We start from the raw sequence: 23,053 nt of genomic DNA on the forward strand, positions 1-23,053 counted from the left end.
TCTTGGTATGCAAGAAACGGCAAGCGATATCTGTATAGAAGCATAAAGAGGAACTAGCTAGGGCTCGCGTTTAAAACTCGTTTCATGACATTTTTAAACAAAAATATGAAATGAGAGGCATTCCCATCAAGCTTCCTTAACAAGAGAACTTTATTTAATTACATGAAATTCCATACAAAAATGGTCCATTAAACACTAATTAAGAGCCCCATGAAAAACAAGATTACAACGGGGCAAATACCACCATCTATTGAAACCTTGTTCCCACCACCACATCTGGATCGGGGTGCGCCATTTTGCTTGGACTTATTTTCACTTTTATGCCATACTTTAAACAAAGATGGTAATACCCCGGGGATTCGGATTTGCCAGAAGAAACTTAGTAAGACCAGGACCAAAAGGCGTGATCTTCCACCGGGAATGCGTAATTACATGAATTCGCAGGCGTATCGGAGTAATCAACATCTTCAATCTTTGGGAAGATGTATGGAGGCAGCAGGCTTTTGGTAAAGTTATCTTCTTCATCTTGGGAAAGGTCAGACTGTTCAGGTTCAAAAGCATACGAAGAATCACCAGGCTCCAAGAGTGAAGAGTGAACTGCATCCGTGTAATGTGAGCTGACTGAGTCAAATATATCACTCCTGCCTGAACTAAGATCTTCCTGCTTGGAGGCCACAGCTGAGACTTTTGATACTTCGCCTTCAGAGACCGTGTCAGCAATTGGCTTCTGCGGCGGTTCTTGAGATAATCTGTTGGTATCAGATAGTTCTGAATTTCCCCCCTCTTTCTCTTTGAGATGAAGCTTGTCTGAGAGGACAGTAACCTGATGACCAATTCAGACATATCATGTCAAATTCGAAGGCAAAATACTACAAATGGAAAAATTAAGGCAGGGAATCACAGATATCAATCGCTACCTCGGCCTTCAGTTTATCATTCTCCTTGGAAAGGCTTTCACAATCAGCCTTGAGATTATTGTGGTTGGCTTGCAACTCCTCATAATCCTTCTCAAGCTGTTTTGTCTTCCACCTTGCGCGGCGGTTCTGGAACCATATCGCAACCTGCCGAGGCTGCAAGCCAAGGTCCTTTGCAAGCAGGACTTTCCTCTCCGGTTCCAGTTTGTTTTCCACGTCAAAGCTTTTTTCGAGAAACTGGACTTGATCAGCGGTTAGCCGCCTCTTCTTCCCAGGTTGATGGAGATACTCATCCAAGTCATCGTCCCCGTTATCTTCGTGCTCATACTGGCGGAACAATGACCTATTCGATCCACTTCCTCCACGAACATCTTCGAAACTCACCATCGATCTTGAACCTGAACAAGATATATTCGTTAATTAGAATACCATCTTCCAAAATAATACCACACACATGAACAGCATCTCACCACACAATTTTCCTCTACAAATCATATGGATTATATCTAAAAACGAACATAAACACTCACTCCATGATCAGCTCTGATCACAAAGTGTGTGTTTGTTTTGGCAGCTGATTATTCTACGATTCCGAATTCCGAAATAATTAACATAATTATAACCAGAATGATGAACAGGGGCCTGGACTATATGCAAATTTTAATTTTTGCTTAATTCACACACAAGTTTAGCAGCAACATATACATATCAACATATCCATATATACCAAAAGACTAAATATTTAAGGAGAACATAAACACTGAAAAATTAGTGATAAATCAACCCAACACTTTTTTGCGCAAGGATGACACGCATATATCGAGAAATAGCCAGATATGTGGTCACATATCCTAGCTAGGGTGTTGGGTTCAAAAATTTCATGTGTAATAGTTTCAAATCATTGCCCTCACCTTAATAATAATAATAAATTTTTTTTCCAAAAAAAATCAGCCCGAATAATAAAAATCAGAAACAGAGTATACAAAGAGAGTAAAATAGTACCGAGAAAAGAAGCAGACGAAGAATTTGATGACCCAGAAAGGAATAGAGAATCAAGACGCTCAGAACCCCTCTGGTTCTGAAACAAAGCACTTAGGCCGGACGAACTTCCGCCGCCGTAGACCCTCCCGCCGGACATGTTTACAGTCAACACTCCGACGAATTAGTATTGTTTACTATGTGATTATTAAGCTGCTCGAGCGAACATCACAGCTTGGTTTTTTGGATGGTAAGTGATCCGAAGCTCAGGGTTTAGAAAGAATCACGCTTTGTGGCGGAAGAAGCTGGTGATGATGATTTCTGTGATGTGGGAAGTGTGGGAACAGCGGCTGCACACACCCATCACTCAGAAGAAGGAGAAGTTGTGGGACGTTGAATTGGAGGTGGTGGTGAAACAGTGGAGAAGAAGCAGCTCTGTAAATTGGAAGTTTCACAGAGAGAAAGAGAGAGAGAAAATACGAGGAGAGACAGAGAGAGAGAGAGAGAGAGAAGGAGAGTTTCCTTCTTCTTTCTCGAAGCGCAGCGTGATGGTGATAAATATAGTAAAACCCAAAGGGGTTAGAGGACAAAGACGGGGGTTTGATTACAATGCTGCCCTTCGTTCTAAAGCATCAATGGTGTACTTATTTTGTAATCCTACCGGAATATATTATAGTACGTCATATGTCATTATGTAATTATATAATAACATATTACGTACTGACAAGTATTTCAAACACGTTGAAAAATCTCTCCGTAACAATATATGCATAACCCTAAAATCATCTCTTTTCATATTTTCTTTTGATTTCAGTTCTAAGTACTTGGTCTTAGAATCTTTTAAAATTACAAAATAAGGCTCTAGTTATTGTGTTTTGTTGTATATGATTTGATTTGTCTAATATTCCATGGGGTTAAAATACCTTGTGAAACCCATAAATAAAATCAAAATGTTAGAAATTAATAATTCGTGCTAAAGGCACATGACTATTTGGTCCAGCGTCAGTAGTTTTCACTTTGTTAGAACAGAGGTAAAGTTTGACTCATACAAATGCAAAGACGATATTATATTTGTAGTTAGTTTAATATTAAGTTGTGACACATTATGATTTGTAATGGATGAGTCAATGACACGTAAAAAAAATTGTTCGTATCATATATGATTCGTTTATCTAATTCACTATCACTGGATAAGTAGCTTATAAGGATTTTTTTAATAGAAAAAAAAAAGGGACAAACTGGTGGGTTCACCACACCAATCTAACATTTTGAGGGTTGGAAAGACTCACAAAGGTATTTTAGTCTCCCCCTAGCCACCATTGTTTGATTCACCAACGTCAAAAATCAAATCCAAGACGTGCCATGAAGAATATTGGCCTGAAATTCGTTACGTTTTGAGCTTTGACGTAGCTTAATGGTTGTACGGTTGTGGTACTCTAGTTCTTTCGCTCGAAGATTTTTCCAATAGGTTTTCCGCAAGCACCGTATTCTTTATAAAAGAAAAGAATAATTCTAGGTAGACCAACCTTTTAAATTAAATTTGCAATCATGTGATATATCATCAATAATAAATAAGTACATTAATCAAGACTTAAGTAATAATTCAATCATCAACAATCAAGTTTAATAATTTACAAAATATAATTTAAATAAATAATCTCCTTAACATTATCGTAAAAGAAAAATGTGCATGTATCTCAAAAAAATCACAGCAAGCTATCATAGGGGAGGGAGACCAGTTCATATCATATGGACAAAGTTTTGTTTTATTTTGTTTAGCAAGACGTGCAAACAACATTCTAAATATTGTAAACATATTCCACAAGAAAATGATGGAAAAGAGAGCGTGGAACGTGTAGGGGAGGGCATAATGGTAAATGTGCTGGTAATGGAAGATGAAAACGAGGGAGAAGACAGAAACAAAGGCATCGAGTCGAACCAGTCGCCATCAGGATTCATGAAGGAGCGAGTCCGAACAGATGACTCAGAAACCGAGTCTCTATGACCCTGACCACTCATTGCCACTTCAACCACCGGGGCGGCTCGCGATTGAACATGGCGGGCCACCATTGGGCCACGTCTACGTAAGGTGGGGCCAGTCATGTCTCTCCGTACAGATTTTATATTTGCTTGGTCTCACTATCTCAGCCTCGTGTCAGCATGAACCTCAGGTCCTCGGCTAGCCATATATGCCAAAACTCCAGTGACGTGCCCAAATATACTTATCTTATTTGCACAGTCAAATGAAAATATTCCCTTAATTTAACCTTGTAATTTGTATGGAGGGATTCGCGAATCGAGAAAGTTAAGTCAGGAATATGAGATGGAAGAATAGAGGAGATTGAAGACTGCAATGTGAGAGTTATATATTTTTGTAATTTGATTATAAATACGTGAAATCAGGAATAAGAGAAGTTTTAATACGAAAATTGGAATTAAAATTTCAGTATTATTTTAAGTAAGTAAACATGTTATTAATTTTTTTTTTCACTTACCAATCAAAGTGGTTTCTAGGTTCCCTTCCTGTTGGTGACTGTCTCAATATTTACTAGACAATTTCAAGATTTAGTGTCCGATTCTTCTATCCTTTAGTATCGTTTATTTAAACCGTTGCTTAACAATAGACTTGGAATTGAATAAGTGAAAAAAGAATCGAGAGACATAAATAAATGTACATCAAAGACGACAAAATGGTATTTATTTCGTAGCAAAAATTTCTAAAAATGGGTGATTCTTTAGCCCAATAATTTGTTATACACTTGTTACATGAGCCCATAATTTGTTTTGCGTTTTGGGAGTTTTCCAAAATGAGCTAAAGCCCATATATCCACACTGTAAAAGATCTAATCCCCAATCTTAGATTCTTAATCCAGTTCTACTTTAGGAACCCAATTCTGGGTTCTCATTTAGAATTGCAACAAGTGGAAAGTGATTTGGTTCTTCTGCTTTCTCCAAGCATATGAGCAATTCTAATGCAAGTCCACTAAGCAATCCCTTTGATGGCTCAACAACCTCAACTTACTCTAAACTACTCTTATATACGGGATGAGAAATTTAAGCTCAGATGCAAGAGAGCGGATATACTGTTTCGGCCAATTAATCTAATCCACGTCTATTAATTGACCAACTATGCAAAAAAAAAAAGTTTGAACTAGATCAGAAGTGGCAGCTCCAACTTATGTGGATTGGAGTAGTTTTCAGTTTCTTGTTGTTTCAAAATCAAAGCAAAGAACAAGAACATGTTCATCGAACATGTTCAATGGAGAACATAAGGAATATGCAGAATTTCTTCTCGACCTTGTCATGTTGGCCGACATCTATACGATGTGCATTTTTGGTATTTCATTCAACCCTTCTATTTAAGGGCAAACTAAAACCACCACAACTGTCTGCTGCCTTATTGGTTGCTACTTGTAGTAGTTCTTTCACCTCACCCTCAGAACCCATTTCGCATTATTCCCACCATTTAGGTCAGTCTCTATTGGCTAGGGCAACTTGATATGATGCCAGGTGGCATCATCTTGATTGTACACGTGTCTATTGCTGTGCACTCGGGTGAAAGTCGAAGAGAAGCCCTAACAAAACTTCAGATGAAACAAGGCATTTGCTTAAAAACCACTGCAGAATTTGTGGTTCTAGCTGGAAGAGTTTTTCTTGGCCAATGTTTGTGGCTACTGCATTCTCTTTTCATGCAACATTTGGGACCTTAAACAGCTGACGCAAAACTTTGGATATCGTCGCTGCTGATATTAATTTTTTAACTGGGGTTTCTATGCTTCTTGTTTAGAAGGTGATTAGAAATACTAGATAACTGGAAGTATATGCAGGAAATCTTAACGTCTACTTTTAGGTTTAGCAATCTTTGTGAGATAGGAATTTTTGTGTTATTCTTTAATTTTCAAATGCTTTCTCTCTTTTCCATTGCTTTACAATACTCTGGTTGATTTGGATTTTGCAATACAAAAGGAGATTATAGCAAATCTAACTTTCTGTGGCATATATGAAACAGAGATTTGATCCACACCAGCAGGTTAATGCTCCCGAAATTTTTTTGTCCCTTTCATACTAAGTAGTTGAAGTCGTCGAAATAGATAAGCTTTACAACAACTAAGCTTTATCCAACCACTAAATGGGGTCATCTGTATGAATTTTAGAACGCCGTTTTACTCGGTTTAGGCAAATAAATTTTTTTAGCAATACAACTCCATAACATACAGCTGATAAATTCCAAGTTATCTGTGTGCAAAGCTACATAGTACATGCATATTGCAAGCGTTCTTCCGCATAGAACGTAAGATTAGTCATATCCCATTACACTGTCTGCTTACGAATTAATCGTAATCATATTCCACAATTATCCACATTTCAATCTCTAAACAACGCAGGATTCCTGGTTATAATTATGAGCCACAACTTTTTAAAGGCCGAAAATATTCTTAAGTTAGTTAGGTCATTAAGATTAGCATATACTAATGTTCTCCTTGACGAAACGCTACCCAGGAAAACCTACATATATTCTATGAAAATTAAGAATAATCAGATGATTATACCCCTTCATGGTGATGTTGAGACAATGAATGTGTCGTAACTTCCATTCAAAAAGCAAAACCTCACTCAAATCTGATTCCTATCATCATCTACTGAAAATTGGCATATGGAAAATATACACTTGTGGAAGATACTTATGCCTTGCACCAAAAGCAAGAGCATATATAAAGATGAAATGTTATTTAACCTGTGTTTTTATTAAAAAAAAAAAAAAAAAAACTTCCATCTTTCATTTTTAAGAGGTAAGGTTTGTGTCCTCAGATTAAGTGCTTTTTTTTTCCATTTTAAAAAGATATCCCCATATACCATCGAGGTTTTTATTAAAGAAAATTAAATAGTTCTATTTATTTTGAATCTAAAAAGTTTGCCTATTATGCATTTTTCAAGTCCAACAAGGGAAGCCCTAGATGTACTGGCAATAGCAATGCATGGGAGTAATTAAATAGTGGACTACTACCACTTAGTACTACGGTTTAATAGTATTCCTCTTCATTTGTAAGTGAGCGGTTTTAAGTTCGATTCTCGCCAAAGGTGAATTTGAACCACATGAATGCTAGCCCATTGTGAGGCTAAGTCTACCACCCTAGTGTAGATAATATCGTTTATTAAAATAAAAAAAATAGTGAACTGCTAGGACCACACCCAATTGTGAAACCCTAATAGGCACCTAATTTATCTCAGAGAAATTATAGCCACACTTTTGCATGATCAGGTATTCAAGTGGCTCAGAAAGGAAACCTAAGCTACCGGGCAACAACATAGAATGATATGGCCACACCAGTCCAGCACTGAAAGCTCCATAACACAAAAATCACATGAACTTTGCTGGGGAAATTTGGATGGACTTGTTAAATTCTACTTAAGAAAGCAAAGGTTTTCCAGAATTGGGAAATTCAGAATATGATTATTAGTAGATAAGGAATTGATCCTTGGATTAGTTCTAGACAGTGGATAACACAAGTCGGGTGACGTGGAGCACGTGTGATCATTGGGTTTCACACGACAGTGGATAACACAAGTCGGATGACGTGGAGCACGTGTGATCGTTGGGTTTCACACATAAGATAACATGCTCTGATACCATCAAGAAAGTTGAGGTTCCATCATAAAATCAATTGATAATATGAGAAATAACCCAATTACTTATAAACACATGCAAGATCCCTGATTTTCCTAATGTAAGATTCATACTCTCAACAAATACTACCTCAGCTCGTTGCTCGTCCACAACGGCGTCACGGGCGTATATAGGCACACACCTTGGCTAGTTGTCAACAATTTGAATCGTTATCACCTTGAGAGGTTCTACTGGTTGATGTGTCTTAAGTGGAATCAAATTTCTGTAGTATCTCTTAGGGCGAGCCGCTTCGAATAAATCTCAATGGGGTCTGAAGATCACTTGAAGGAAAATCAAAATCAAACCCTAAAAAATTAACAGAGTTCCAACGAATTTGTTGGAGAATTTGATTACTGAACTTGACAGACTGAGGAGGGCATGTTATTTTAGTGCAGAAGCTGCTTACTTGGGTTGGGCACCAAGTAATTTGATCAAACAGCGAAAGTCCTAGGATTAAATTTCAAAATCTTATTTTTGGGTCCGTAACCAAATAAATTTCGAACTCATTAGCAATTTTTCTTGCTGATAATATCATCACCAAAACCCTCTAATTACCAAATTAATTATTAATCATTTTCGGCAATTTAAAAAACACAAACATTTTTTTTTGTCAAACGATAGATTTTGTTGGGTTAGATGTTAGATTAGCCACCGACTCGATTTGAATCCACGCCGTCATGCAAATGGCTCAATACATTTCTACCACTGTTGAAATCACTTCTTTTTCTGCTGGAGTTTCGTATATATGAAATTTTCATACTATAGATATTGTCTTGCTGATTATTCATATCCTTCACAACTAGTGAATTAAGAGACGTGCAGAAAACCAGACCACATGCAATTCATGTCATAAAATAATTCGATTCAAGTTTTTTTTTTTTTTTCCATGAAATCTCAAACACAAAACGGAAATCCAATAGACAAACGGGTGGTGAATCGAATAAACCTCAAATAACAGAACTACCTAAACCATTACCAAAACACGAGAACAATGAATCATGTAAATATCAGTCCACAACAACCAGATTTTGAAATTGTTCATCGGAGATGACAGCTTCCATGACCTGGTCGGGGCCAACATCACCGTCATTGTCCAAGAAGCACTCGACAAAATCCTTGGAGTACCCTCTCATAGCGGTCACCCCATGTTGTGTACACCACGCCACAGGGACATACTCGTCACCGGTTAGATCCCAAAACACTATGTGTGGCACCACATCCCCGTACCCTTTCTCCTTAAACTTTCTCTGTATAGCCTCATAGTCAGTCCTCCAGCTATGGCCGCAAGCATCATCAAAGTCTTGGTCACTAGTGAACACATACAACTTCTTGATCATTTGATCTGGCTTCAAGTTCGCATTCACTGCCGCTTCCAGAATCAAATCAAACACCTTTAGAAAATTAGTGTCACCGTGCCAGTCCTGATTGTCCATCCTCCTCATAAACCTGCACTTGGACTTAAGATCATCGCCTTGTATCGAAAGTAGCTGAGGGTTTCGACTAAAAGTGAAGACCTTTCCTTTCCATGGCTCTTCACTGAGTTCAGACACTAAAAGTCCCAAACCCAATGACACATTCATGGGGCGCCCAACCATCCTTCCTGAGACGTCACACACAGCCAAGCAGTTCTTCAACTTGCCCTGCTTTACATATATTTGCTCCACCATTGCCTTCCACTGAGGGTCAACCAGTTCCGCAAAATTGCGGTAGTTCACATAGCGTATGATCTCATGTGGAAACATAGCATCTGCCTCAATCTCAGACTCGCCAGCATCATTGACATCGTTCATATACTCTTTAACCACATCAGACCTTCTCTCTGCTGGAAAATCATAGCCTGAGTTCATGAACTTCCTCAACGGCGTCAAAACCTCATCCATCAGCCGCTCTTGGACTCTGGACGCGTAATCAGCCTCCTCCTCCCGGTCAGAAACATCTTGTGTGCATTCCTCTCGCGGGAAAACCTTCCTCGCAATGCTTTCGCAGAGTAAAGTGGCGCGATCGAAGAAGCAATCAACAGAAGGGCACCACCTTGCAGCCGGGGTTAACTCCAACTCCCACTGTGTAGGATCATAAGCATTGTCCAACTGCTGCTGCTCGTATATCTTCAAATTCTGAATATCAGACTTCAAGTGCTCAGCGTAAAGATCCGAAACCTGCTCGTGCAACAACTGGAAGTTGGGGTCACGCTTGTACATCTCAATCACCTTCTTGGCCTTGGCAATCTGCTCACTCTTTCTTTTGCCTATTTTTTTCTGAACCAAGTCCTCGAATTTGATTTCATAGCTGCTCCCCCTATTCAACCTCCTCCTCTTGGCATTTTCATCTTCGCCGTCTACAATCCCGAGCAACATCTCTAAAATGTGTTCAAAATTCCCAAACGAATCGGCAATTGGCGCAACGTTGCATGCTAGGGTTTTGGGGTGGTTTTGGTACAGCCAAAACGCCGCCGTGTAAAACAACTCATCTTCACCTTTTCCAGAGGAGTCGTAACCTCCTTCTACTAGGTTACAGATGAGCTTCAGGGTGGTCAGGGGATCATGGGACCAAGCGAGCGGGAGCAACCGGTTCAGATGCTTAAAGGCTGTCCCATAGCTGTATGGTTTCACATGGAAATAGAGATCAAGGCAGGGGTTACCAAATGAGACCGGTTTCTTGGCCACCGCGGCGTTGGAAGCGGCTTTTTGTGCTATATGGAGTTGTGGCAGAGGCGGTTGTGAGCTTACCGGTAGTTTGACGATCTCCGGAGGACCGACAAGAGGTGTCGGAGCAACCACCATTCTTGTGAGATGTGAGACATTGCGCACAGAGCCTAGACATGCTTTGAGGACAGAGATGAGTTGCACTTGCCCCGTTTTCATTGAATCAAATTTGTGGTCTGATTTTTTTTTTTTTTTTTCCTTCCTTTCAGTCAATTTGGCTGAGAGAACAAATGTGACTGTTATTTAAGATAATACCAATACATTACTTGATCACCAATAAATTTGTTACTTGGCGTGCAAGTAATCGTCGGAGTTCAAACACATATCAAACTCTGCATCTCGGCTATTTAACTTCTATATCCCTTTTTTTCCTCCTTTTTTTTTTTTTTTTTTTTTTTTTTTGATATTTAATCTTGGATTTGTTCTATTATCCTCCAAATCAGGGCACAATTGGTCAACGAATTATAGCATTTTCTTTTATTTAGTTACGGATTTAGATTATGGAAAGTGGTTAATTAGTGTCACATTGATTGATACATATTAACACTAATTAGGTGATTAATTAAATGTTGTATACAACTGAACTCTAAACACAAGTATGCAGCTGTTTCCTCCTCTAAACCCAAGAAAAACAAGGGGCTTTCCGCTGCCTTCCGGCTTTCATGAATTCAACAATGTCTGTACCGAAAAAGAATGATACCGCGAAACATCCCAATTCTCGTTGAAACAAAACTTGTATGGCACGAAAAAATTTGATCTGTTTATATGTAATGAGAACAACCTAAAAGAACTCAAACGAATCGTTTAGTTCTTTATAATTAACACCGATACTAGAAATAAATCAACGAGAAGACAACTTCCCCAAGCAAAAGAAAAACAAAAGAGATGATAAATTGCACTAATAAAAAACAACACAAACAATCAATCGACTACAGCCAAGCTTTGAAATTGTTTGCCAGAGAAGGCTGCTTCCATGACATGGTCGGGACCAAAAACCCCGTTGTCCAAAAGGAACTGGACAAATTCATTGCAGTCGCCACTCATCCTAGACACCCCTTGTTCTGCATAGCGCACCCACGGGATAAGATCGTCGTCATTCATATCCCAGTACACTATCTGTGGCACCACATCCCCGTACCCTTTCTCTTTAAACTTTCTCTGTATTGCCTTGTAATCAGTCTTCCAATTATTCGCCGAAGCATCATCAAAATCTTGACAACAGGTGAAGACATACAGCCTTCTGATCATTTGCTCTGGCTTCAAATTCTCATTCGAAGCCACCTCGAGAATCAAATCAAACACCTTCTGAAAATCAACGTCACCGTGCCAGTCTTGATTGTCCATCCTCCTCATAAACACGCACTTGGACTTAAGATCGTCGCCTTGTATCGTAAGTAGCTGAGGGTTTCGACTAAAAGTGAAGACCTTTCCTTTCCATGGCTCCTCACTCAGTTCAGACACCAATAGTCCCAAACCTAAGGACACATTCATGGGGTGCCCACACATCCTTCCTGAGACGTCACACACAGCCAAGCAGTTCTTCAACTTGCCCTGCTCTAAATAGATCTCCTCCACCATGGCCTTCCACTGAGGGTCAGCCAGTTGCTCGAAGTTGCGGTTATTTGTATGGCATATGATCTCATCGAGACGCATAGCGCTTCCCTCAATCTTGGAGTTGCTGGCTTTGACATCCATCCAGTACTTCTTAACCGCATAGGACCTCCTCTCTCTTGGAAAATCATCATCATAGAGGCATTGCTTCATGAACGTCCTCAAGGGCTCCAAAACCTCAGTCATCAACTGCTCTCGGACTCTGAACCCATAATCAGCCTCCTCCTCAACACCAACTCCTTGTGAGCCTTTCTCCCGGAGGAAAACTTTCCTCGCAATGCTCTCGCAGAGCAAAGTGGCTCGATCGTAGTAGGAATCAACGGAAGGGCACCACCTTGCCGCCGTGGTCAACCTCAACTCCACGACATCAGCCATCTTTTCCTTCTCATATTCTTTCAAATTTTGAATATCAGACGTCAAGCACTCAGCATAAAGATCCGAAACCCGCTCGTGTAATAACTGATAATTCGGGTCGCGCTCGTACATCTCAACAGCCTTTCTGGCCATGTCCATCATCTCTTTTCTCTTATTACTACTAATACGCCCGCCGCAGTCTACTTTTTCCTGTATCAATTCCAGATGGTATTCGTACTCATGAGCCCTCACCATTCTCCTCATCCCCTCGCCATTTACATCTACATTCCGGTACAGAACCTCGAGAAGTTCTTCAAACTTTCCTGGTTCAGCAAAAGCCGCCACGTTTTCTGCTAGGGTTTTGGGGTGGTTCTGGTGGAGCCAGAATGCCGCGGTGTGAAACAATCTGGCAGTGAAACAGCTCCTTTGTAGAGAACAAATGACCTTGAGGGTGGTTAGGGGATTCAGGGACCAGGCGAATGGAAGCAGTTGCTTCAGATACTTACGAATGGTGGGGGTGTCTCCTACGGCATGGAAAAAGATATCAAGGAAGGGGTTACCGAAGGAGCGGAAGCGGCTCTTGGCCGCTGAGGGGGTGCGAGCCCAAGCCGGTTGGTATTCTGAATGAAGTCGCGGCGGCAGTGGTGGTGAAGTTGGCAGTTTGAGCTCTGGAGGACCAACAAGAGTCGTAGTACTTTTGCATGGAGAAATGCTGCCACCGGCGGCGGCAAAGTTTGGGCATGCTTTGAGAACGGAGATGAGTTGCACTTGCCCTGTCGTCATAGCACCAAATTGAAGTGAATAGTGGGGACTGAATATACAGATATCTTGATGAGAGCCTTTTCTTATATTTATCTCTGCATTTATTTATGCACCAATGATTTTGTTACTTGGAGTCCAAGCAATTCCCATCTAATTTCAAAATCTTCTTTTTTGGGACAAAATCCCTGAACATCTTCCTGTTGAAAAAAAAATTCAATCACTTCAATGAGGATGGATATCATCATTATTCAAATGATTTTTTGGTTTCGAATAATTCAAAAAGAAAAAGTAGTGTTTTTTTCGTTTCGAATAATTTAAAAGAAAAAGTTTGGCTACAAGCAATCTCTCTCAGATTACTGTTTATTTACGAGGGTACGTGGTGACTCTTTTACTGCTATAATGTGGATGACATGGTGATTAATGGAATGACTTTTTAGTTAAAATAGTTTCTGAGATTGACAAAATTATTTATTTTGATTTTAGAGATTTGAAATCGATAGAAGTGGTTTCTGAGTTTGTCCACCGTCAATCATTTTAATCATTCCATAAAAAATCTCCATCAAGAGCGGCATTATGATTTCTCAAAGAAAATACACTCTTGATATCTTGGACGATGCATGATGCCCGTTTGGTGGGCTGGATGAGATTGAGTCTTAGGGATAAAATTGGATTGGCAAGGACGGGTTACATAACTCATGTGTGTGGTTGGGTTACATAACCCATTATATTTTCCTTATTTCGGATTTGTAGTCAATCCAGTCCATGTTACAATTTTTCTCACCAAATATTGGCTGGATTACAAGTCCAGTTTAACTGAAAAAACTCATCCCATCTTACCCACCAAATGAGGCCGGGTCTAAACCCCGTTGATTTTCCCATGGAGCAAATTTTGAAACTTACCAACAGTGATCATGGCGAAATTCTCAATAATTACCTCACAATTACTAGACCATACATCACATATGATGTCAATATTCTAAGCCAATTCATGCATCAACCACGAAAACTACACTTAGGATGCTGCACTTCGGATTCTTTAATATTTGAGAAATAGTCCAGGACAAGGGCTGTTACTTTCCTCCAAAAGTGAATTAAGATTAAGGAGTTTTTGTGACTCAAATTGGGCAAATTGTCCTATGACTAGAAGACCAACATAGGGGGATTGTATTTTTCTAGGTAACTCATAAAATAGAGAGCATGATTGGAGATGTTATATATAGTTCTTGCAAATTTGAGCTCTATAACATTAGACAGTGACCGTGCGCTATAACATTAGACATTGATCGCTCTTATTTTGATTTTTCGTACATAATAACATCACGCGACCGTGTTTTTGGATACATAAATTTCTTATCTTCACTCACTATGCTTTCTTCTTCTATTTTGTTTCCAAGCGTTTTGTCTTCATACTTTTTTCTAACTCCTGTGGAGAAACCCTTCATACTTTTCACTACTGTCTTGGCATTTTTTTTGGCTGCACCAGTGTTACACTGAAAAATGATTGTTCTACTTTACAACTCATCTAGATTTGAAATATAAATCAACAAGAAGCCAACTTTCTCAAGCAAGAAACGAAAAATAAAAAGATGTTTAACTGAAAACTTCCGAGCCTTGTTGCATACGTTCAAGTCAGTATCGAAGCAATACATAGTTCCCAGTACCTCTTGGACATAAGTTCAAGCAAAAACTGGTGTCCAGCTTGTTTAAAACTGCACGCGATGTAACGACTTACAATCATTTTGTTCATATCTATGCATATATCTACACATATCTGCAATCCTGCACAATTAGTAATCACAAATTTTCAGTAATTAAACCAGATAAAATGCTATTACCAAAACCATTAAACAAGCCAAGTGAAGCTTTCTTTTCATAAAATCCCAAAGGACAAATGAACGAAAAATGAAAAAACAAAGAGTGGATCCAATAACACTCAAAAAGAGTTACCAAACCCTAATTCGAAAACAAGAGCAATAATTCCTTTCAAAGATTAGTCCACTACAGCCAGATTTTGGTACCGTTCGCCAGAGATGGCTGCTTCCACGACATGGTCAGGCCCAATATCCCCATCATTGTCCAAGAAGAACTTGAAAAATTTCTTGGAGTAGCCCGCCAATGTGGCCACCCCTTGTTCTGCAGGAAGAGCCATAGGGTACTCGTCATCGTTCAGATCCCAAAACACTATGCGTGGCACCACATCTCCGTACCCTTTCTCCCTGTACTTTCTTTGTATTGCCTCATAATCTGTGTTCCAGCTACCTACCGAAGCATCATCAAAATCTTGGTCGCTGGTGAACACATACACCCTCTTGATCATTTGTTCTGGCTTCAAATTCTCTTTCAGAGCCACTTTCAGAATCAAATCAAACACCTTCTGAAAATCAGTTTCGCCATCCCAGTCCTGGTTGTCTATCATCCTCATGAACGTGCACCTGGACTTAAGATCATCCCCTTGTATGGTAAGTAGTTGAGGGTTTCGACTAAAAGTAAAGACCTTTCCTTTCCATGGCTCTTCACCCAGTTCAGACACCAACAGTCCCAAACCCAATGACACATTCATGGGGTTACCACACATCCTTCCGGAGACGTCACACACAGCCAAGCAGCTTTTCCACTTCCCCTCTTTTAAAAAGATCTCCTCTACCATTGCCTTCCACTGATGCTCAGCCAGTTGCCCATAATTGTGGTCGTGCACACTGCTTATGATCTCATCTGGAAGCATGGCACCTGCTTCAATCTTCGACTCGCCTCCAGCTTTGACATCCTCCAAATACTTGACAATTGCTGACCTTGACACTATTGGATTAAAATCATTTGAAAAGTCCGTCTGCACGAACTTGCTCTTCGGGGTTAACCTTCGCCATCTTCGAGTATTATCTTTATAGCCTTTCGCTATGGCTGTCCTCAAGGGCTCCAAAACTTCACTCATCAGCCTCTCTCGGACTCTGGACACATAATCTGCCTCCTCCTCAACACTAACACCTTCTACGAATTCCTCTCGCGGGAACACCTTCTTTGCAATGCTCTCACATATCAAAGTGGTGCGATCAAAGAAAGAATCAACCGAAGGGCACCATTTCGCTGCAGAGGTTAACTCCAACACCTTGGAGTCCTTAGGATCATTGTCATTATCCAGCTTCTGCTTCTCATATTCCTTCAAATTTTGGATATCACATTTCAAGCACTCAGCGTAAACATCCGAAACCCTCTCGTGTAACAATTGATAATTGGGGTCACGCTCATACATGTCGACAGCATTTCTAGCCATCGCGATACATCTTTTAGTCCCCATTTCGCCTGCCTTCTCCTGTATCAAGTTTATGTACTCAAAATAGCAATCGTGTTCCCTCCATGTCCTCTTGCTTTTGGCTTTGACATCTACAATGCCGTAAAGAACCTCAAGAATGTTTTCAAAAGCCCCCAAAGAGCCGACGATCGGCACCACGTTGTGCGCTAGGGTTTTGGGGTGGTTTTGGTAGAGCCAAAACGCTGCCGTGTAAAACAATTCGTTGTAGCCTTTTCCAGTTAGGTGGTGGTTGTCTAGCAGGTTACCGATGAGCTTAAGGGTGGTTAGGGGATTGTGGGACCAGGCCACCGGGAGCAGTTGGTTCAGATACTCATGGTTCTCAGGTTCGTTGCCTACCACGTGGAAATAGAGATTGTGGCAGGGGTTACCGAAGGAGTACCGGACCTCCTTTGCGGAGGGGCTTGGGGTGGGTTGGTGTGCTAATTGGGGTTGTGGCAGCCACAGTTGTGATGTTACCGGTAGTTTGAGCTCCGGAGGACCGACGAGAGGCGTCCGAGCAGCCGCGGATTTTGTGAGTTGTGAGAGATTGCTCACATAGCTTTGGCATGCTTTCAGAACAGAAAGGAGCTGCACTTGCCCAGTTTTCATGGAATCAAAATTGAAATGGATATTGTGGATGAAGAGAAGAAGAAATCTTGATATTGCCTTTTTAAAGTGGGCGCCGAAGATTTTTGTTACTTGTGGTCCAAGCAATTTCCTTGGATGTATATCTCTGCGTATCATCCATTTGATTTCAATATCTTATTTTTTATGAACTACTTATGTGTAAAAGATAATTAAATATGTCATTAATCCTTTCCTCTTTTTCTTCTGTTGGACATTAATCGTTTCCTAAAAAAACTTAATTGATTTACTAAAATTTCTCATAAACTGGGAATTTTAAAGAATCTGAATCCTACTTAACTTGTGTCATTTCCTATCCAAACCTTTTCAATTTCATACCTGGTTTTTTTTTTTTTTTTTTTTTTGATCTTTTTGACAAGAAGTTCGTAACTTGTGCTAGATTTGTCATTTTGGGCTTGTGTTTCTCGTTCGTGTTTCATGGTGGTGTTGCTCATTACATTACTAGTTTCGTTAATAATTTTGTGCGTTGAATCTTTCATGTGACGAGTTATTAATTTTCCTCGACGCGAAACAAACAATTTCAGAACAGTTATTGATTCATTCTCTAATTCAGTATATCACAGACATAATTCTCAATTTTATCCTACAAAAGGAGAAAATTTGAAAAACAAAAACAATTAAAAAAAAGTGAAAAACTTAATCAGCTTCTTGCAAGCCATCCAAGACAACTGACCCAACTAACAATCCAGCAGCGCCAGCCCCAAGCACGCCCGCCACCACAGCCTGCACCGCCACCAGGGCCGTCGAGTCATCCGGTATAACCACGACCGCCACCACAGCCGCCACCAATATGGGCAGCGATGCCGAGGCCAAGGCGGCTGGGGAGAATCCAGCCACCTTCTCGAGCAGGCTGAGCAGCCCGAGTTCCTCCGCCTTCGAAAACAGCCCCAATTTCTCAATCGACGACAGGGTCACCCCGAGCTGCTCCGCCTTGGACAAAAGCCCCGCCTTCTCGACGTTGCTGAGGACCTTCCGCTTCTCCAGCTTCTTGAAGACATCGACTTCCACTTCCTCCGCCCCTTCGTAGAAAATTCCCGCTCCGTACCACTTCTTCTCCCAGCCGCCGTCGAGCTTGTTCACCTGGAAATTTACAAAATTCACATCTTCTCAGCAAACAAACAAAAGGGTATATGTTAATTAACCAAAAATCAAAAGGGTATTCGTAAGTTTGTATAAATATAATATACTTTCTTGGTAGCCAAACAGAAGTTACAGATAAAGAGTGGACGTAATTACCTTCTTTTGGGGCGCCATGGAAACGATTGCTGAGGGCCTCGATTTGGCGGGGAAGTTGCGGGATGAACCAGAAATGAAACTGAAGTGGGGTTTGGTGGGGAGGAAGTTGCTGGTGTGGTTGAGATTGCAGGTAGCTGAAGATGCCGCAGTACTGACCGCCATTGATGATGTGTATCGAAGCTCTGGCTCTCCGTGTGTGGCTTGCCACGTGGGATGTTAGAGAGAGAGAGAGAGAGAGAGAGAGAGATAGAGAGAGAGAGAGAGAGAAGAAGGGAGATTTTTGTGTCTGGTTATCGAACGTCACTGTGTCCCTGCCAATCAAATTGATGAAAGGTGATAGCTTTATCTTTCCAAATTCCAATTAATTACAAGAAATGCTTTTTTTCCAAATTAGATGGGAAAAATTGGGCTGAACCAAAACTCCAGCCTATTTTTTGAATCAAACTCTTGATACTAAAAGCCCAACACTAGGCCGAAACAATTAAAACCCACTTTTGGAAAATTTTATGTTGCTTTCAAGGAATATTGTACTCATCTGTATTAATACATTGATATTATTTATACTAAAGGGTGGACAAGTGAGTTAAATCTATAATGGGCTAGCCACAAATAATTTGGTTATAGTCGTATTTGACGAGAATCGAACTTAAAAATTTTCACTTACAAATTAAAAAGAATACTACTTGACTATAGTACTAAGTGACATCTACTCTTTTATTTTGGGAACAACTCTTTTAGTAATACTGTTTAGTGGTATTTTTCTTCACTTATAAATGAGAGACCTTAGATTCGATTATCACCAAAGACGAATTGAACCATATTATTACTAACTCATTGTGAGGCTTATCCTGCCAATCCACCCCTTAATGTGTGTAATATTTTTTGTTTCAAAAAGAAAGGGACAAAGAGTATAATAGTGACTAGAAACCAATATAAAGTGCCTTTTTGTCAGTAGTTAGATGAGTTCTGAGGGGGAAGGGAAAGCCGGAAATGGGGTGGGGAGTCTCTAATTCAGATAAGGAGGGTCACATGAATGCTTAATTTTCACTTTGACGCTAGCCCTCCTGAAATGACTTCAAATCTTTTTTACTTATTTTGTGTGTAACCTTTTTATGTTCTTGAATAAAATAGAAAATTTTAGCGTAAAAGAATTCTACATCAGTACTACGTAGCATAAAAAGAGACAAACATTGAATAACTTGAATTCACGGAACCATAACCACAATAGAAGCAATACTTCAAACTAATCTAGACTATCAAATGTTCATAGCATTAAATGTTACGTAACATAAAAGAATTCTTCGGCATTAAGAAAAGAAAAGACGATTCACCAGGACCAATGAGAACGTAGACTTTCCTGGCCCACTTGTGGATTGGCGATCTAGTTGGAAGCTACGTGGCAATTTGTGAACTGTAATAACAAAGTTTACGTGGCAATATAATCGTCGAAACAATTGTATCAGAAATTGAAACGAGCGATCAGACAGTCAGCACAAACAAAAACTTTAAAATTTGCTGATTGGCCCTTTTGTAGCTGATAACATATCCGCAAAAATTGCTTCAAAGCTTATCACTTTCCCCGTTTTTTATTCAATTTTAAATACCGCAGTTCTTATCTTTCTTCGTCTTTAAGCATTCAAGGGTCAGCTGCAATTTGCTAAAATTTGCAAAGAAGGTACCCTTCGCATCTCTTTCTCTGCAATTCTCAATTTTGGATGACGGGTTAATTTTCAATTTTCGTTAAGTTAAGCAATTCGTATCGATATTACTCGCTTTTTACAATCTCTCCACATTTTCCCGGGAAAGTTCTGTTTTTTTCCCCGAAATTTTGTTTTTTTATTGAATTGCAACAAGGGTTTTCGATTTTTTGCATGTATATGTGAAGCCAATGAAAATGGAAAATGTGGGTTAGGCTAGTTGGTGCGTCCACCCGTTGTGCTGAGTTTGAATATCCCTCTTCGTGGTTTAAAATATCGCTTTCTCGAAAAAATATGGTGAAGAAACAAATGCAGCAGAACCCCAAATGTCGTTTTCATGGTTAAAAAGGCAAAAGTGTTAGCTGGTAGCTGTGGCGATGAATGTTGTGGGGGAGGAATTGTATTCATTTGATGTATGTGTGTCTGTTCTTATTCTTTGATTTTGTATAATAAGTCTGGTTGTATCTTGATGACTACTATGTACTGCTGCCGATGCTTTCTATTGAAACACCTTTTACGATGTTTTTGAGGCTTGTTTTGCAGTCAACTAGTTTGTTTTATGCAGGGATTTGCAATTTTTAAATGTTAATTTTTGTTTTGTTTGGGATTTAATTGTGTAAAGTTGTTGTTACAGCTCATGGTATTAAGTGTTCTTAGTTATATACCTGGTGCCGAATTATCGGTATCTAACTCATTGACTTTTTAAGTTTTCTTTACTGTGTACCGACCCCACTTAGTCGGAAAAGGCTTTGTTGTTGTTGGTATTTCTTTACTGCGTCTAAGGTTTTGGACTGCGGTCTTTTTGAAGAGATTTACAAGTCTATATTGTCAGAATCTTTATATATCTTACCTTGTTTGGGTCAATTCATTCCTATCTTTCTTCCTTCTTCCCTGCCTCTCTTGTCCTCCTCTTCTGTTATACTAACTGTAAGTCTCTCTCTCTCTCTCTCTCTCTCTCTCTCTCTCTCTCTCTCTCTCTCTCTCTCTCTCTAGAAAGGTGACAAATAGTTTTGGGAGTGTCTGTGTTCTTGTTCTCGGTATTTTTAGATGTGTTTTGCTTCTTAAAAACCTTTTTTTTTAATAATCTAGTTGGAATTTAGGATAGTGTTATTAAAGATCAACTTGAATTATGTCCATGTTGCAATCATGCCTTGATTCTGTTTTATCTCCTTTGCTTGACATATGAATTCTGAATCTCTCTGTCGTAGCTCGCTCACACAGAGATTAGCACTTGTATTATTGTCTTAGATCAATTGAAATTTGGAGTTGGCGGGTTCTTAGTATGAACTCTGGGTCTTGAACTCGTGGTCTGTATAGTTTTAAAGATTTGTCATATGTACGTTTGCTGCTGGTTCAATTAGGTATCGTGAAGTATGGAAATTTCAAAAGACTTGAATAACCATCATGAAGAAAAACTTGCTTATAATATGAAGTAGCTTTTTTTGGTTATTTTATTAACCAAGAAAAGGCTACCTATCAATCTCCATGTTTTAAACTTTAGTTTTGATATATGTACATGACCTTCGTATACGTATATCTTTCTTGGAGGTCGTAGAGAACATGGGTAATCTATTCTGTTGTGTTCAAGTTGATCAATCCACGGTAGCTATAAGGGAAAGATTTGGAAAGTTTGTGGATGTTCTTGAGCCAGGATGTCATTGCCTGCCTTGGTTTCTTGGGCATCAGCTTGCTGGTCATCTCTCTCTTCGTTTGCAGCAATTGGACGTGCGTTGTGAGACCAAGACAAAGGTGTGTCAACTTTCATAAGTGGAGACGACTTAATCCATAGAACTTGTGCCCTCTGTATTTCTTTTAATTGAATATTGGACGCTTACACTCTCCAAAGTTTTCAGATAAGAAACTGAATTTGCAATTTCATTGCATGTCTTATATTCAACTTCTTTATATGTGAAACTTGAATGATTGTTTTATATACTTTTCAGGACAACGTATTTGTTAACGTCGTTGCATCTATTCAATATCGTGCTCTAGCAAACAAAGCAGATGATGCTTTCTACAAACTCACCAACACAAGGTCTCAAATCCAGGCCTATGTCTTCGATGGTATAAACTAAATATCCCTCTTAATAAATTAGAGATAATGGACTTTTTGATACACGTATTTTAGTGTTTTTTAATCAGAAGTGTTTGTATTTGATTGAGTTTGCCTTTTCCCTTCTCGCAGTGATTAGAGCTAGTGTTCCAAAGCTGAATCTGGATGCTGCTTTTGAGCAGAAGAATGAAATTGCAAAAGCTGTGGAAGATGAGCTCGAAAAAGTAATGCTGCAAAGCAAAATTCATATAATACTGTGGTGTCTAAATACAACTCGACTTTTAACCAAGTTGCTTTTCGTGCGTTGCAGGCCATGTCTGCATACGGTTATGAGATTGTGCAAACGCTCATTGTTGACATAGAACCAGATGAGCATGTGAAACGGGCAATGAATGAAATCAATGCTGGTATGAGTCTTATTCTCGATGGTTATGCAGTTCCTTTAATGTATTTTATTGTTCTGCACATGTGATCTGTTTGGTTTCAATTGTTTTACCATCTTTTCTATATTTTTCAGCTGCAAGAATGAGAGTGGCAACTAATGAGAAGGCAGAGGCTGAGAAGATATTGCAGATTAAACGAGCTGAGGGTGAGGCTGAGTCAAAGTATCTCTCTGGGCTGGGTATAGCTCGCCAGCGTCAAGCAATTGTAGATGGTTTGAGAGACAGTGTGCTGGGGTTCTCCGTCAATGTTCCAGGGACGACTGCAAAGGATGTCATGGACATGGTCCTTGTCACTCAGTATTTTGACACCATGAAGGAAATCGGCGCTGCCTCTAAATCCTCAGCCGTGTTTATTCCCCATGGACCTGGTGCTGTACGGGATGTAGCTTCTCAGATTCGTGATGGACTTCTTCAGGGTTCTCATCAGTAGTCGGGTTCATCTACAAGCTTTTTATCGCTCATCTGCAGGAACTTCTTTTGGGTCATTACGACGTGCTTTATTTGTTTATAGTTTTCTTTTCGTGGTTTAGTTGTTTCATACTGTATATGTGAGCATATACGTAGTGAGCGTAGAATGATCTTATACAATGAGATAATTATTCGTGTAAACATGAATCTTGTACAGTTTTGCCTTTTTCAGACAGACTTAAAAGCGTTTTTATTTGTCGAGTGCATGAATTTCTTCACAAAAATGTGTCACATTTTTT

At 39.7% G+C, this 23,053-nt stretch overlaps 6 protein-coding genes across 8 annotated transcripts; 1 reads left to right on the forward strand and 5 right to left on the reverse strand.

Annotated features, from left to right (window-relative positions):
• Positions 1-132: 132 nt before the first annotated feature.
• LOC137710546 (homeobox-leucine zipper protein HAT5-like) lies at positions 133-2,428 on the reverse strand. The gene is made up of 3 exons (XM_068449607.1): positions 1,917-2,428; positions 918-1,312; positions 133-823 (listed from the first exon to the last, which is right to left on the reverse strand). Exons 1-3 carry the CDS (start codon positions 2,050-2,052, stop codon positions 380-382), a joined length of 975 nt encoding a protein of 324 aa, XP_068305708.1. The 5' UTR covers positions 2,053-2,428; the 3' UTR covers positions 133-379.
• Positions 2,429-8,564: 6,136 nt separating this feature from the next.
• Positions 8,565-10,337, reverse strand: LOC137710199 (uncharacterized). The gene has a single exon (XM_068449142.1). It carries the CDS (start codon positions 10,335-10,337, stop codon positions 8,565-8,567), a length of 1,773 nt encoding a protein of 590 aa, XP_068305243.1.
• An 843-nt stretch (positions 10,338-11,180) lies between these two features.
• LOC137710200 (uncharacterized) lies at positions 11,181-13,007 on the reverse strand. The gene has a single exon (XM_068449143.1). It carries the CDS (start codon positions 13,005-13,007, stop codon positions 11,181-11,183), a length of 1,827 nt encoding a protein of 608 aa, XP_068305244.1.
• A 1,969-nt stretch (positions 13,008-14,976) lies between these two features.
• On the reverse strand, positions 14,977-16,881 carry LOC137710201 (uncharacterized). The gene has a single exon (XM_068449145.1). The coding sequence runs from the start codon at positions 16,879-16,881 to the stop codon at positions 14,977-14,979; it is 1,905 nt and encodes a 634-aa protein (XP_068305246.1).
• A 554-nt stretch (positions 16,882-17,435) lies between these two features.
• On the reverse strand, positions 17,436-18,453 carry LOC137711527 (uncharacterized). The gene is made up of 2 exons (XM_068450769.1): positions 18,154-18,453; positions 17,436-17,997 (listed from the first exon to the last, which is right to left on the reverse strand). Exons 1-2 carry the CDS (start codon positions 18,313-18,315, stop codon positions 17,554-17,556), a joined length of 606 nt encoding a protein of 201 aa, XP_068306870.1. The 5' UTR covers positions 18,316-18,453; the 3' UTR covers positions 17,436-17,553.
• A 1,199-nt stretch (positions 18,454-19,652) lies between these two features.
• On the forward strand, positions 19,653-23,007 carry LOC137710662 (hypersensitive-induced response protein-like protein 1). 3 transcript variants are annotated; one of them, XM_068449749.1, is made up of 6 exons: positions 19,653-19,828; positions 21,399-21,599; positions 21,794-21,914; positions 22,036-22,127; positions 22,214-22,310; positions 22,421-23,007. In XM_068449749.1, the coding sequence occupies exons 2-6, from the start codon at positions 21,411-21,413 to the stop codon at positions 22,774-22,776; spliced, it is 855 nt and encodes a 284-aa protein (XP_068305850.1). In that variant the 5' UTR covers positions 19,653-19,828; positions 21,399-21,410; the 3' UTR covers positions 22,777-23,007. The 3 variants fall into 3 exon arrangements, with proteins under 3 accessions (XP_068305850.1, XP_068305851.1, XP_068305849.1); XM_068449750.1 differs by having other exon boundaries at positions 21,406-21,599; XM_068449748.1 differs by lacking the exon at positions 19,653-19,828 and adding an exon at positions 19,847-20,263.
• Positions 23,008-23,053: the final 46 nt, after the last annotated feature.

Source organism: Pyrus communis, chromosome 12 (genome assembly GCF_963583255.1).
Source record: "Pyrus communis chromosome 12, drPyrComm1.1, whole genome shotgun sequence".
NCBI lineage: Eukaryota > Viridiplantae > Streptophyta > Magnoliopsida > Rosales > Rosaceae > Pyrus > Pyrus communis.